The sequence below is a fragment of the Phoenix dactylifera genome, chromosome 1 (genome assembly GCF_051530095.1).
Source record: "Phoenix dactylifera cultivar Ajwa chromosome 1, Ajwa_hap1_PhDact_Kaust_v1.1, whole genome shotgun sequence".
Taxonomy (NCBI): domain Eukaryota; kingdom Viridiplantae; phylum Streptophyta; class Magnoliopsida; order Arecales; family Arecaceae; genus Phoenix; species Phoenix dactylifera.
Window position 1 is genome coordinate 12,071,516 of NC_143190.1, and position 14,504 is coordinate 12,086,019.

At 39.4% G+C, this 14,504-nt stretch overlaps 1 protein-coding gene across 3 annotated transcripts; it reads left to right on the top strand.

Annotated features, from left to right (window-relative positions):
• The first annotated feature begins 1,673 nt into the window (after positions 1-1,673).
• LOC103710210 (putative glycosyltransferase At5g03795) lies at positions 1,674-13,571 on the top strand. Of its 3 annotated transcripts, none has more exons than XM_039134518.3 (4): positions 1,674-2,031; positions 12,035-12,240; positions 12,327-12,675; positions 12,877-13,571. In XM_039134518.3, exons 1-4 carry the CDS (start codon positions 1,693-1,695, stop codon positions 13,537-13,539), a joined length of 1,557 nt encoding a protein of 518 aa, XP_038990446.2. In that variant the 5' UTR covers positions 1,674-1,692; the 3' UTR covers positions 13,540-13,571. The 3 variants fall into 3 exon arrangements, with proteins under 3 accessions (XP_038990446.2, XP_089786553.1, XP_089786554.1); XM_089930427.1 differs by lacking the exon at positions 1,674-2,031 and adding an exon at positions 7,656-8,427; XM_089930428.1 differs by lacking the exon at positions 1,674-2,031 and adding an exon at positions 11,738-11,853.
• The last annotated feature ends 933 nt before the right edge of the window (positions 13,572-14,504 follow it).

A 14,504-nucleotide genomic window follows, 5' to 3' on the forward strand; every position in this document is an offset into this window, starting at 1 on the left:
CACATGACATGGGTTGGATCCAATGTAGGAATAACCCACTTGTGTTCACACACCTGTTGCACAACCCAGTCAACAATAGCACGTAATGCTGCGAGCCCACTTGCTAAATAAGCTGCTTCCTGAGTTAATTACATGGTCCTCCAAAAACAGAAAATCCTACCTCCAAATTGGACGAACCCATATGCTACTTATTTTAATTCGAATGATTCTCGAGATGAACTTCGATGACAGTATGCCTGATGATGAAAGAAGAGAAGTGACCGATTTTGTGATCAGAAATACTGATTTCATATTGGTTGCAGCTAGAGGTTGTTGGCTCTATGATACCACTATTCCTGAAGTTGAGCTTAGAGCCGCTGCAAAGGGTATTACCTATGTGCGGCCTACCTTGAGAGCGGATCAGATTCACCTGGAAGGAGATCCGACGACTGTGATTAGGTAGATTCAAGGCCATGCTAAGGCTGATGACGGATATCCACAACATATCACGAGACGAATAAAGCTGCTGATTGGGTTATATCGTTTTGTTGCACAATACTCTAGTGCCTAGAGCTGTAAATAGCTATGAGTCTTCAGCACCTCTTTTCGCTATCTATTTTTGCTGATTTTGGTACGACGTATCCAGTTTACCAAAAAAAAAAAAAAAAAAACAAGTGATCTGTCTGGCTGCTGTAGAAATGATGGATGTAAGCCCTAGGTGGAAAGAAATGTACATATAAAATAAAGATTTGATCAAATATTAATGATTTGTGAAGACATTGATAATTTTGCCGATGTAATTTGCCCAAATTTACCAATGTTTCTATAACACGTCACATATTAAAACATTAAATAGTTAAATAGGATCTTGTGACCATACCATTTGCTGGCTGTTTGTACTCAATGCTGTACAGGCTGCAAATTGGAACAATTGGGAAGTCACGCTTTATCTGGCTTTATTGTGTCAAGTTTCTATATTATACCTTTAAGTATTCACAAAGCTCTCCTAAATGTACTCTGGGATCTACTTGTTAATTAGGGAAAGATGTAACCAAATTAAGCTCGCCATTTTCTACAATTAAGCAAAGAAGACATTACTTATCCGAAAAAGGTCAGGATCTTAGTCCTCATGGTGGGTAGACGAGATTGAGATGAACCAAAATTTTTGAGAAAAAAAATCAAGATATTTTAAGATTTTGGTTGGAGATATCAAAATCTTGCCGTCGATGTAGTAAATACAATATTAACAACTATTTTTGAAATAAAATATTTAAAATGATAGAAGAATGATCAATAAATATCAGTGTTTATGATTTTTTATGATATCAGTCGAAGGTTTTGGTAGTTTTCGTCAGTCTAAATATTTGGCATTGAGATGTACTATATAACGTATCGGGGGATGCACGATACCGATACAAGCTGAGGTATCGGTTGAGATTAAAATCTTCGTTACAGAATATTTGAGAGACAAATAAGAAAAGGTGAGAGAGAGAGAGCTGGCATTACACCCATCAAGTTAGCTTGGTTCCTCTCCCCGGTCTTCCTTTCCTCTTCTTCCTCCTTTTTTGTCCCACCCCGTTTCATCTTTAGTTTAAATTAAACTAAATGCTATAAGAATAACACCTAAGGAAGGAAGGAACCCTTTAGTTGTGCTGATAATGGTAGGAAGACACGAGACTATTCTCCAATAAGCGTGAAAGATAGAGGGTGGCCATGAGGGACTCGTCTTCTCCCAGCTTCTATACTTTTTGGAGCACAAGGTCTTCCTCTTTGGTGGTTTTCTGTATACTTGTTCCTTTGGTTTTGGTGTCCTTGGTGGTGCTCAACTCTGACTCCAAAACATCTTCCCTCTGGTACACTTCCTTCTCTGGGCATTCGTCGGAAGGTGTTCATCCTCCATTGAATTCCTCTGCTCTTATTTATGCTAGCGGAGGAGGAGGAGGAGGAGGAGGAGGAGGAGGAGGAGAGGGAGAGAAAAGAGTTTTCTTTGATCCCATTGCTTCTTTTATTTCTCCCCCACTTGTCAGTGCACCAAGCCCCGCGCCACAACCTGTAAGCCTTCTTCACCTCCATTCTTCTCCGCTATCTCTATTTTTCTTGTGTATACGAGTTGGTTTCTTCACATTATTAGTAATTTTCTCTTCATCTTTCTTCACTAGGTGTACGTTGGCATGCGCGAGTGCATACATACATACATACATACACACATACATACATAATTTATCCACAACTTAGAGGTTTTTTATCCTTTTTCCTTTTTTTTGGGTAAGATTTTGGGATAAAGTTATCTAGCTCTTAAGCAATACAAGCTACAAGGATTAGGAGTAAGAAGCAAACGGAGAAGGATATCTTGTAGCATCTTTAGGATGGTAGGTTGCCAAGGTCAGGCAGTCATCCCATTAAACACACACAAGTGCAAATGGTCCAAGCAATTGATTGGGACTCAAGGGGTCTGAAACACCCATCATTCAATTATAATGTGGCATCGAACTATCAGTGACCAATCCATGCATATGGTTAGGGTTGGCTATCTTGATTTCTATTAATGATTGTACTTATTTGAGCCCAAAATTTGGCATGTCCCATTGTCATCTCTTCTAAAATTGGCCATTTATGGAGGCCTTGGTCAAGTATTTACCACCCCAAGCTAAAAAATTTGGACTGAGAGGCACATTGTGGCCATCGTTTCCAACAACCATGTACGGTTTTGATCAAGTTATTTAAGGTGAGTTTGGACCCCAACAACTAGTCAAAAATCTCAGTTTTGGCCCATCTCGGATACTAGTTTTAGAATTGAATAAATTCGATTATATTCTAAAAATTAAAAATATAGTACACCATATCATACCGTATGAAAAGTATTGTACCATACTGATTCGATTCTGGTATATAGTTTGGAGGACATACCAAATATCAGTATATTGAATCGGTCTCTATACTAAATATACCGACAAATGATAAAATAACACCGATAAAAAAAAGATCGGCATTGAGACTGCATATTTTGATTAAAAATATAGAATAAAAATATTTTGGGATGCTTATATGCTCCAAAGTCTTATATTATAGATTCACATGCACGATGTGTGTGTGATCGTAAGATGGTCTCCTCTTTGACATCTGATGGACTAATTAGAAGGCTGACATCAGCAGCAGCATTAAAAGTCTCCCATAAATTTTTTTAGATCGATAGCTAAAATAAACAACGGATACGTGAAAGATGACGTACGTATTTGATGCTAAAACATAATATGTGGCGGTCTCTTCCAATGCTCTGCTCGAAAACGATGTTAAGAATGAATGAAATATAAAGTATGAGTTCACAAGAAAATCAAGGTGCCGAGAAGAAGACTGACATGGAATTCTTATTTCCTGAGGAATAAGAGAGTTTGCATTGCAGATAAGTAAATATTTTCTGTTAGATTTTTGGTCCATTAAATCCTTGAAGTGTCCTGCTAAGTAAGGATATAATTCGAGCTTGCACTTTAGTCTTCTCAATATTTTATTTTAGGGTCTGTTTGGACAGTGGATGCAGACACAGCATATCATGGATAAAGAGTTTGATGACTAAAACCAAACTTATCTGGCTTTTGTAGAGCCCATAACCCCAAAAAATTGGGATTCTCCATTTCATTGGAAAGGTGACTTTTCATATCTCATTTGTTTTTAGAATTCTATCATCTCAACTTTCCATGGTTGGGGAAGATTATTCCTTCTTATCGTTAAGCAATTTCAATTTCATACCATGGAAAGAAAAATCCTAAGAATGGTCTAGACTGGCACATCCATAGCTTTATTAAAAGATGTAACTATAATTAAAGGAGATTGATGGAATAACATAAACCGATTAACAAGATTATAATTATAATCATATAGCTTTTTTTTACAAATATTTGAGATCGGGTTTATACATCCTTATTCGCAGATCTAGCAATAATATATTGGGATAAAATTGAGAAGGTACTAAAATCTATGAAATATAACAAAAAAGAGATGACAATCATTGTATTGCTGTAGATGGCAAGGTCACATTGTAAGACCTAAAACCATAACAAAACTTTTTATATGGCATGTCGGGATGTGCAAAAGAAAATTATGAACATTTTTTTAAATTTAAATATTCTAGTTATATTTTTTCATAACATAATGTATGTTTTGTAACACAAGGTGTTTGATTGCACAATGAAATTCTATAAAACTCCTAATACCTGTAGTTGACAAATTTTAGACTAAGTATAATTGTGCAAATTAATGTTGCTCTCACTATTATTTTTTTTTTTTGATTTTTTGGCCTTCTTGCCCTAACACTTAGTTTAGAATTTCAAATTCAAATTCTATTTTTTTAAAAAAAAGAAAAAAAAACTAAAAACTTCTAAAACCTATGCCAAATTGAACTTAATCCTATATTTTCTAATAGATAAGATGAGTAAATCCACCCGCCATCCTATTAATAGTATTAGCCTCCACACGGGTGAAGAAAATTGATTCAATGTTCTTTGTCTTGCATCTACTTTTTATACCTAATTAAAAACTTGTTGGCTAGCCTTAACTCAGCTAATTGGCTAGCCTTAACTCAGCTAATTGGCATTCCTCTCTATTTGAGAGAAGGTCATGATTTAAGTCTAGTGGGAGCATCCTCGTTATATTTCTCAAGAAATGATGCCTCCTTAAAATCTCAAGAAGGAGACCTTTCTGCTCATTGACATTGGCAATAGCAATATTTTTGTTGATAAAATAGATTTAGGTAGATTTGTAGCGCTACATGCAGGGAAAGTTTCTCAGAAGCAACCTAAGCCAATTTAACATTGACGTTCGATGATAAGCAAGTATCGAGATTTGGATCTTTTCACTAACTAGACAAGCTTTTATTAAATTAAATTTTAAGCCAAACATAGGGTGCTTCAGAACAGCCTGCTCTCAGAATCTCCCACCCTATTTTGATAATAAAATTAATATTAGATAATAAATAACATCATAAACTCTACACAAAGATTGCATGGGTGATGATGGTGTGGTTGATGATGGCTACATCTTATCTTGAATCCACTCTCCAATCATACATGACTTGGAAGATGGCAATAATAACATCCATCTCAAAATATGCATGTATCATCCAGTTGCCTAGAATTAACGTAACAGCTAGCTCAAGTTGTGGGTACGTCTATAAAATAAATGAACACGAATCATCCACTAGGTGTAGTTTGGAAATTTTATGCATATGTTGCTATCCATCTAGATATGATACATGGCCAGTGATGAATAGATTAGAAACAAAATATGGCATGGAGATGTGTGGCGACAAATAGATGCAAAAGATGGGGACCATAGTTAAATATGGCATTATGCCTATCCCTTTCATGAATTTGAAAAATTATGTTTTATAGATCAGGATGATGTCATATTGATGGAGAAATTAGTGCCAAAAATTTATCTTGTGCTTCTAGCTATCATATATAATTATCTTCCAAAATAAAGGGGCATAATATTTATCTATTGCCAGGTTCACTATTTGCAAAACCCGTATTCTTGAAACTTATGTGTATTGTCACAGTTTATCATTTAAAACATTAAAAATATTATTTAACACTTTTTTATTTCAAGAATTCTTGAGTATCTCGACATGATTGGATGTATGTTTGTAAGGATATCAAGCTCCTCTCATAGGCACCATTATGTACTTCATTGTTTTTTTTTCATTTTTTTTAAAAAAATGCTAAGAGTATATATGTACACATATATGTATACATATATATACATAGAAAAAGATTTAAGTTACATCTTATGTAACTCTCATAGAATTATAACTTTTATGAATTGCGTGATGAGGATCCCATGTTAATAATTCGAGCCGCTGAATATAATCTAATATTTCTAAATTGCTTACATATAAAAAATCATATGTTTTATAGTCTCCTAATTTATGCATCAAGTGGTTCAAAAATTGGATAGTCTAAATAGCAAGAAACTATTTTTTTACTATTTGATGCATAGGTTAAGAGTTTCAAAAGCACATGATTTTTTATGTAGAAGTAATTTAGAGATAGTAGTTCACATATTAGGGCTTGGATTATGTGGGACTCCTAAACCATTTAATTGAAAAAAATAAATGTGTGTAACTCTATAAGATACATACTAGGTGTAACTTGATCTTGACCTATATATATGTGTGTGGATGTTGATCTTGACCTATATATGTGTATGTGGATGTAGTTTTAAAATATATAAGGCATAGAGAAAAGATTTTATACCTATCATCAAATGTAATGTGGGTGGTCGAAAGAAAATATAAACTGTTGGATGTGATTTAAAAGGCTTAAAATACCTATATAGAAAAACCACATATTTTAAAAATTTCTAATTTATGCATCAAGGCATCTTAAATATATAGTCATAATAGGATTATATATTATATTGATTTTAAGACAACTTAATACATAAGCTAGACACCTAGAAATTATATGATTTTTCATGGGTAGGCATTTTAGAACTTCTAGATTATATCCAACAATTTATATTTTTAATTTTGATCACCAACATTAAATTTGATGATGGCTGTAAAATTTAGGGAAGTGTAGGATCTCCAAATCATTTTTTTTTAAGAGTAAGTGATTTAAAAATATTATATCACATCCAACTGCTTAGATCATGCACAGGTACTGATATATTAGCACTACTAACCATCAATATAAACAAGAAATTACTATAAGATCTTTTATAAATTGTTTATAGGGCTAAAATTGAGCTTGGCTGTGCATTTGCCCGCGCTCAAGCCCAAACACCAACCGGGCTCCAACCCGAAGAAGCCCGTCTGGGCTAAAAGGCTAGACCTGAAACAAAATCGACCCAATTGACCCCACAGTTATTACCCTCATTGGCCCAAAATACTGGGCCCAATCAGAAGCCTTCTAGAACAAGATCCTTATGACGAATTCAAACTAAGACCGGGCTGGGTTCAGAGCTTGGGCTTTGAGCTTTGGACATGCAATGATGAGCCCAAGCCTAACCCAAAACCAGTCCAATAAGACGGATCTGGAGCAGGCCCAAGCCCATTTTTAGTCCTAATCATTGATATGACAATGACTCATCATATAATTTATATTCTTCGATACCAACTATGTGCATTGGATGTGATTTAGACCTAATAGTAGTATATGGATCACTGTCAACCATTTCCAATATTATTATATTTTCACTCGAGCAAAAGTTAATAACATCTAAAAAATTGCCATATATTTATATTTGGATGTTATTTGTCATGCTGATAACATAGAAAACTCCATGCATTGACTTGGGGAAAATGGGAACAGCAACACTCATAACATTATATAACAACGGATGTTTAGTTCATCTATACATTATATAATGAAATGCCCACTGAAAAAAAGGAGGAGGAGGAAGCTGTAATACCTTGTAATGGTAGTACACAAAACACAAAATAAATGGTGATTCACAACCTTAATTGCGTGGATGAAATTTAATGAATTGCCGACTCGAATCCAATCTCATCATCATTGAACAATCCGATTTAATTCCACATTTTCTCATGAAATAGAAGATTATTTTCCAATGATCGTGAGTGACAGCTCCATCCGGAGATGCCGATGCCGTCATAACGTCCGTTACTCAGAACCATTCCCTCCGAATCCAAATCCCGAAGGAGGAGAAGAGTGAAAGGTGGCGGAAGCCTGCAGGGTGGGAAAGCGAGAAGTCATTTACGCGACCTTTTGCATGGTTTGGGCTCCCATGGGAATCCCTGCAACCCACAAATATAAAAGAGAGAAGCAGCCTTTGGGCTCGCTTCTCAGGGTCCAAGCGCCGCTTGTCGCCTCTCCCCATCTCTCGTGTCATCCTCGCGGCTCTACACCGTAGCCCGGTTCGTGCCACCCGTCCACCTTCTTCTGAGCCACCTCTTAGACTCTCTCTCTCTCTCTCTCGATCTCGCTCCAAAACAAGCAACATGACAGGAGTTTCTATTAAGTTAGGAATCAAATCTATATTTGGCAAGTAGTAAGGACCTATTTTTGATGGAACATCTTAATGATACATTAATTACGCTGCCATATATAAGAAGAGGCGAGGCTGGTGTGCAAAGCATTGGAAATCATTATGAGAGATTTTTCTCCTCCTCCTTCTACATCATGTTTCCATGGGTATAACGCGAAATCTGTGGTGTTTTGCACATTGTTTCCTTTGGTGTTGGTTTCTTTGGGGTTTTTTGCCTTGGATTCTAGGAGTTATGGCTCCTGGCTCTCTTCTTATGCTTCTTCCTTGACTGGGAACGCAACGGGAAGTTGGGGCGCTCTCTCGGTTCCCTCTCCTTCTTCTGGAGGTGGTTCTGGTGGAAGCCATGAGAGGCCTGTGGAATTCGAGAATAAAGTAAATACTTCCGGCCATGGTTCTTATTTTTCTCCGGTGCCCGTCGGAGCGCCGAGCCCCGCACCGGAACCGGTGAGTCTTTCTCAATCCTTCTCAACCTCTTCTTTTTTTCTGTATCTCTATTTCCTTAAACTTTTCTTTCTTCTGTTACTTTATAGTTTTCCTTAAATACTTCCTTATCCTCCTCTGCTCTTCTTCAAAATTTCTCCTCTTTCTTCTTCCCCGTGCGTTTTCCTTCCTTGTGTGGACCAACTTTTCAGCACTTGAAAAAACTTAAAAAACATTTAAAAATTCAACATACTTACTGATAAACGGCAAGAACCTTAATAAAAAAAAATCTTCTATAGCGAATACAATTTCTGTTATGGTTGTATTTATTAGAATTGATTTTAATATTTTGTAGTAAGGAACGGTTCCAAGGGGTCCTCCTCTTGGGGGAAAAGCAGTAAAGAACGTATCTAATGAATTGATGTGATGCATGCATCTGGAGATGTACATACATGTATGTGTATCGAAGTATCTGCAGGTTCTTTATTTTTTTAATGGAAAGATATGACGATATCAGAACCCTTGGATATATCTAGACATCAAGGGTTTGTGGTACTCAGGGTTGCCAGAAGTTCCTTCTGTCCTCCCATAGGTGGAGGTCAAGCAAGTTACTGTGGTGCCTTTCTATGACCATCAATCTCTTTTCCATGCATCTTTACCACAACCAAGAGGAAATTCCTTTGCATGCATGAAAGACGTGAGTTCATATCATGAATAGATGAAGATGTCCATGATCACTCTGATTTCATCACCATGGATGTTTCTTGGTATAGTAGGCTGAAGATAACAAGAACCAACTTTGGACCCAGATTTGGAGTCTGAGCATTAATACCGTGGGTTTTCTTTGCCTAGGCTGGGCCGGGTGAATTGGAATTTTGTAGCTGATTGATATAATTGCTCACAAAATTAAGACTAGAACATGCTATTTGGGAAGACTGGAAGCCTCCAAACCCCACAATTTTGATGAACACAGCGGCCAATTCTTGGTCCTCGGCACGACCATGCATGAAGTGGTGTTCAACCGGCACCCTTACGTCTCAAAATTTCACAATTATGATGAAAGAAATATTTTTGTTCTAGGGTTTTTGTTACAACCATAAGGAGTCTTCACCAAGCACTAGCTGACATCTTCTGACTCAATTAGGCTGGTTGAGTCTGAGTTTGCTCTGCAACTGATAGGGCTTATTCTTGGAGCCATCTACGTGACTATGTCTGGTTTGGATCATGGGTAATGTTATAACAAGTGTGATGTAGGTGATTAGATTAATTAGATGGTTGAGATGTAGGTGATGAACAAGTGTGATCAAGGATAGCTAGGCGGAGGATGCAACATTTGATGGCTAAGCAATGGGTAACTAGGTTTGCACGAGCATGGACCCCAATGTAGTAAAAGGGGCCAAGGAATGTTTCATCTTGTTTTATTTTTGGCATGGAGAGCAAGAAAGCAGCTAGTGGTCTATTAAATTAATTAATGATGTTCATGCATGCATCCATTATTGTATAGTTGAAGTGCTCGCATTACGCAAATAGAATAGATGCTAGTAGTTCGGGCTACATTTGGATGAGGAGGCACATGCGAAGGTGAATTGCAAGTTTTCTTTTTTTGTCAACAAGTTTGCTTTAAGTATCCGCCGGCCTCTCATGGTGTGGTACCATTTATAAAGATCACACAATAAGACATGTTGGGTCTAATTCGATTTTGATATTCTTTTGTTGATACAAGTGCAATTACATGCGATTAATATTACTCGATCATTTTGTCTCTCGTCGCAATCTGACACATTGAAGTCTAGCATGCATCTAGTGTTAAAGAATTTTTGAATAACTCTAGTTATAAGTAGATGAATGCTAAGGATCAATATCACCTCATGTTTTTCTTTGGATTAGTATGTCTCTAGCGTTCAGGGCCCACTTTATAATTTAGGAAACATTGGGGGAAAGTTACCATTCTGCTTAGAGCCCTTCTAGTTCTAGGCTAATTGCTACAATAATATGTCTCCCCAACACCACTCTATCCAATCATTAAGTCCTTGAAAGGGATTTTGATGCCACGTTTTAGTATAAGATTCCTAATTAATTGAATATATTCATAAAATACATCCATGCAATTGATGTGTCATTAAGAAAAGTAATTGTGAATGTTGTGGTTATCCTAATGCTTTCCTTGGTTGAAATGTCACACTCTTGTTACATAAACAACCAGCCTATAACTTTCTTTTGTCGAGTATCTTGTAGCGGTGCATGCTATGAATCTTGTTGGGGTGGCTCAGAACAGGGTAGTTCTAAATACACCCCCCCTATTGCTCAGGACACCCCCCAAAAATTAAAAAAAAAATAAATACTCTCTACACCCCCCCCATTTGCTAAGGACACCCCTAAAAAATTAAAAATTCCTAAATTACCCCCACCCTCCCCACCCCCCACCTCCCCACCCCCCGCCTCTGCCTCCTCCTCCTCCCCCCTCCTCATCCTCCTCCTCCCCCTCCCCCTCTTCCCGCCCACCTCTGCCTCCCCCTCATCCCTCTCCCCTCCTCCTCCGCCCCGCCTCTGCCTCCTCCTCCTCCCCCCTCCTCATCCTCCTCCTCCTCCTCCCCCTCTTCCCGCCCACCTCTGCCTCCCCCTCATCCCTCTCCCCTCCTCCTCCGCCTATTCACCCTCCTCCTCCTCCTCCCTCCTCCCTCCTCCTACTCCTCCACCCCTCTACCTCCGCCCCCCATCCCCATCCCCTCTTACTCTGCATCCCCCTCCGCCTTCTCCCCTTCTTTGCCTCCTCCTCCACCCCCTATTCCTCCCTGCTCCCATTCCTCCTCCTCCTCCTACCCCTCCTCCCCCTTCTCCTCCACCTCCCCCTCCTCCTCCTCCTCCTCCACCTCCCCCTCCTCCAACTACCCCTCCTACCCCTCCCCCCTCCGCCGCCTCCTCCCCACCCTCCTACCCCTCCTCCCCTCCCCTCCGCCGAACAGAAGGATTCTGTTCGGTTGAGGGTTGCCGAACAGAAGCCTTCTGTTCGGCACTGGATCGCCGAACAGAAGCCTTCTGTTCGGCACCGTTCAGCCGAACAGAAGCATTTTGTTCGGCGATCCAGTACCGAACGGAGCACGAAACGGAGGAGGAGGAAGGGGGGTGTACTGAAAAAATTTCAAGGGCAATATGGTAATTACACTAAAGGTTAGTTTGGGTATTTTTTTTTAATTTTTGGGGGGTGTCCTGAGCAATAGGGGGGGTGTATTTAGAACTACCCCTCAGAACAGGGCTATCTTCAATAGGAACAGCCCGAGGGCAGCCAATTTGGTCCAACTTATGTCTTCTTGTACTCCTCTTATTCTTGATGGGCAATAGATAGCAGGAAACTGTGTTGTTTATTTTTTTATACAGAAAATTCTCATTTAGAAGATTTGAAGACCCGAGTATTGGAATGTCGGCAAGGCACAATAAGGGTTGGCGAACATGGTAGGCACATCAGTATTACATTCTAGATAGCATGAAGGATTTGTTTCTAGTTTCATTGCTTCATCTATCTATCATTTATTTACACTCTTGAGTTAGATAACGGATAGAATGTTTATAGAATTGAATGCTTTATTGGAATGAGATGTTAACCGCATTTGAGTTCATGCTCACAATCTGATAGGCAGCACCAGTCTTTGAGGGCTCCAGTCCAAACAACACTAGAAGAGCAAGGAGAAAAGATACAAAGCTAGAGAGGCTTGAACTTGGTCTTGCGAGAGCTCGAGCTGCAATTAAAGAAGCTGTTCGAAATCCAAACCGAACAGCATTAGTGGATAAAGATTATGTTCCTAAAGGACCAGTATACAGAAATGCCTATGCGTTTCATAAGTAATGACTAATGACCTTATCTTTCTGAAATAACCTTCGTAAGTATTTTTCTGCTATCAATTCCTCACCTTTTGGAGAAACTGCAGGAGTTACTTGGAAATGGAGAAGTTGTTCAAGGTGTATGTTTACCAAGAAGGCGAACCTCCGATATTCCATGATGGCCCCTGCAAGAGTATATATTCCACAGAGGGATTTTTTATAAACAGCATGGATATGGAAAGCCGGCTGAGAACGAGGGATCCTGACCGAGCTCACGTGTTCTTCCTTCCATTCAGTGTGGTGAGGATGGTTCAATACATCTACCCGCGCGATCACCATGATATGAAACCTTTGAGACGGACCGTCCTGGATTATATCAATGTCATTTCTGGAAAATATCCATACTGGAACAGGAGTCTTGGTGCAGATCATTTCATGCTTTCATGCCATGACTGGGTAAGAGAAACCTCTCAAGTTTCTTGCCACAAGGCAGTAGTGCAGTACTTCCTCTTTCTTTGATAATTCCGTCACAGTTGAAGTAGTAGGAGATTGGTCATTCATGTTCTTGACCCGAGTAATGCAGTAGGAGGCTGTTCAAACGGCATCGATGGAGCTTTCGAATTCTTAGTAAATCACTGCGTTTTGGGGTTCTTGCAGGGGCCTTATGCCTCAGGCGGCCATCCTCAGCTATTTTTCAACTCCATTCGTGTCTTGTGCAATGCAAACACATCGGAGTGGTTCAACGCTTCGAGAGACGTAACACTTCCGGAGATGAACGTGAGATCCCACGTCGTCAAGGTCGGAGGACCATCCGCTTCAGGCCGTCCGATCCTTGCCTTCTTCGCCGGAGGAAATCACGGGCCCGTCCGGCCGGTGCTCCTGAAGCACTGGAAGGACAGAGACGGCGACGTCCAGGTCCACGAGTACCTCCCCAAAGGAGTGTCCTACGTTGACTTGATGAAGAAGAGCAAGTTCTGCCTTTGCCCGAGTGGATACGAAGTTGCCAGCCCAAGAATCATGGAGGCAATCTATTACGAGTGCGTGCCGGTTACGATCAATGCCCATTACGTGCTGCCTTTCAGTGATGTTCTCAACTGGAAGGCCTTCTCGGTCCAGGTCTCGGTTGAGGACATCCCAAACCTCAAGAACATTCTGATGAGCATATCACCAAGACAGTATATAAGGATGCAGAGGAGAGTAAGGACAGTGCAGAGGCATTTCATGATAAATGGCCCTCCACGGAGGTTTGACTTGTATCATATGCTCCTTCACTCAATATGGCTGAGAAGACTAAACATTCGCATCCATCCCCAGGATTGATTCTTTTCTAATAACATGGACTAATATTGGTACATTGGAAAAGCTTGATAGATACAAATACAGAGGTAAATAAACTGATAATTGTTCTATTAAATATATCCTAGTCTCTCAATTTTACTCGGTTTTTTATCATAGTTCGATGAATTTCATTCTTTGCAACGAATGGGTGTTGGTAGTATCTTGTATGAAATGCAAGTAGCTCACTCTTGAACGCCCAGTTTGGGTGGCTTCAGCTGTTGGAAATTTGGAGGCCCTTTGTTGTGGAAGAACATTGTGGAGTAGGATCTATAAAGGGAGGTAAGGGTTGCCTAGTGAGACTCCGCCGGCTGGAAGAGCCTGGTGTGAAGTTTTCTGGATGTCCAGTTAGAGCTTTTTGTCTCTTTTTAAATCAATAATTTAGAAGGTTGCTGACGGACGTAGAATGTCTGCCGGGCGTTTTTAAAAATTGATATTTTTCTTAGAAAGACATGCAAATTGTGAGAGAAGATCTCCTCCTGCCTGTCATGACCCGGACTAGAGATTCGACATGTTGTCCGCTCCGATCCCCTAACTTCAGGAGTGGGGTGGGCATGAAATTTATTCGATTCAAAAACTTTCGCAATTTAGGGTAACTCGATTTGCCCCACCTGACCCGTAGATGTGGTATCAATCAACCTTTTCTTTCATTTGGAAAGAAAAAAACCTATCGACTTTATTTTACATATGAATTGATGATAAATTGATGGCTATCTCAACGTCCCTGCTGGAAGATGAGTTAGGATTTTCGCATGAAATTGGCAACAAGTACCAGCTTCATTTTATGCGAAATCTACCGGAGAAATATTAATTACTAATATCTGATAACAGGATTTTATATGGAACTTGTCAGGAAAAAAAATGTAGGTCCCTGACATTATGGTCAATTACGTGTTTAGGGTTACAGTGTCTGTTGGCGCACCCTCACTTGAAACCGCAGGTAAACAATC

Bases quoted from the DNA above. Each gene is read 5' to 3' on its own strand.
- LOC103710210 (XM_089930427.1), top strand. From the start codon at position 8,086: ATGAGAGATTTTTCTCCTCCTCCTTCTACATCATGTTTCCATGGGTAT. The intron at 8,428-12,034 runs GTGAGTCTTTCT...ACAATCTGATAG, and splicing joins CGAGCCCCGCACCGGAACCG to GCAGCACCAGTCTTTGAGGG. The intron at 12,241-12,326 runs GTAATGACTAAT...GAGAAACTGCAG, and splicing joins AATGCCTATGCGTTTCATAA to GAGTTACTTGGAAATGGAGA.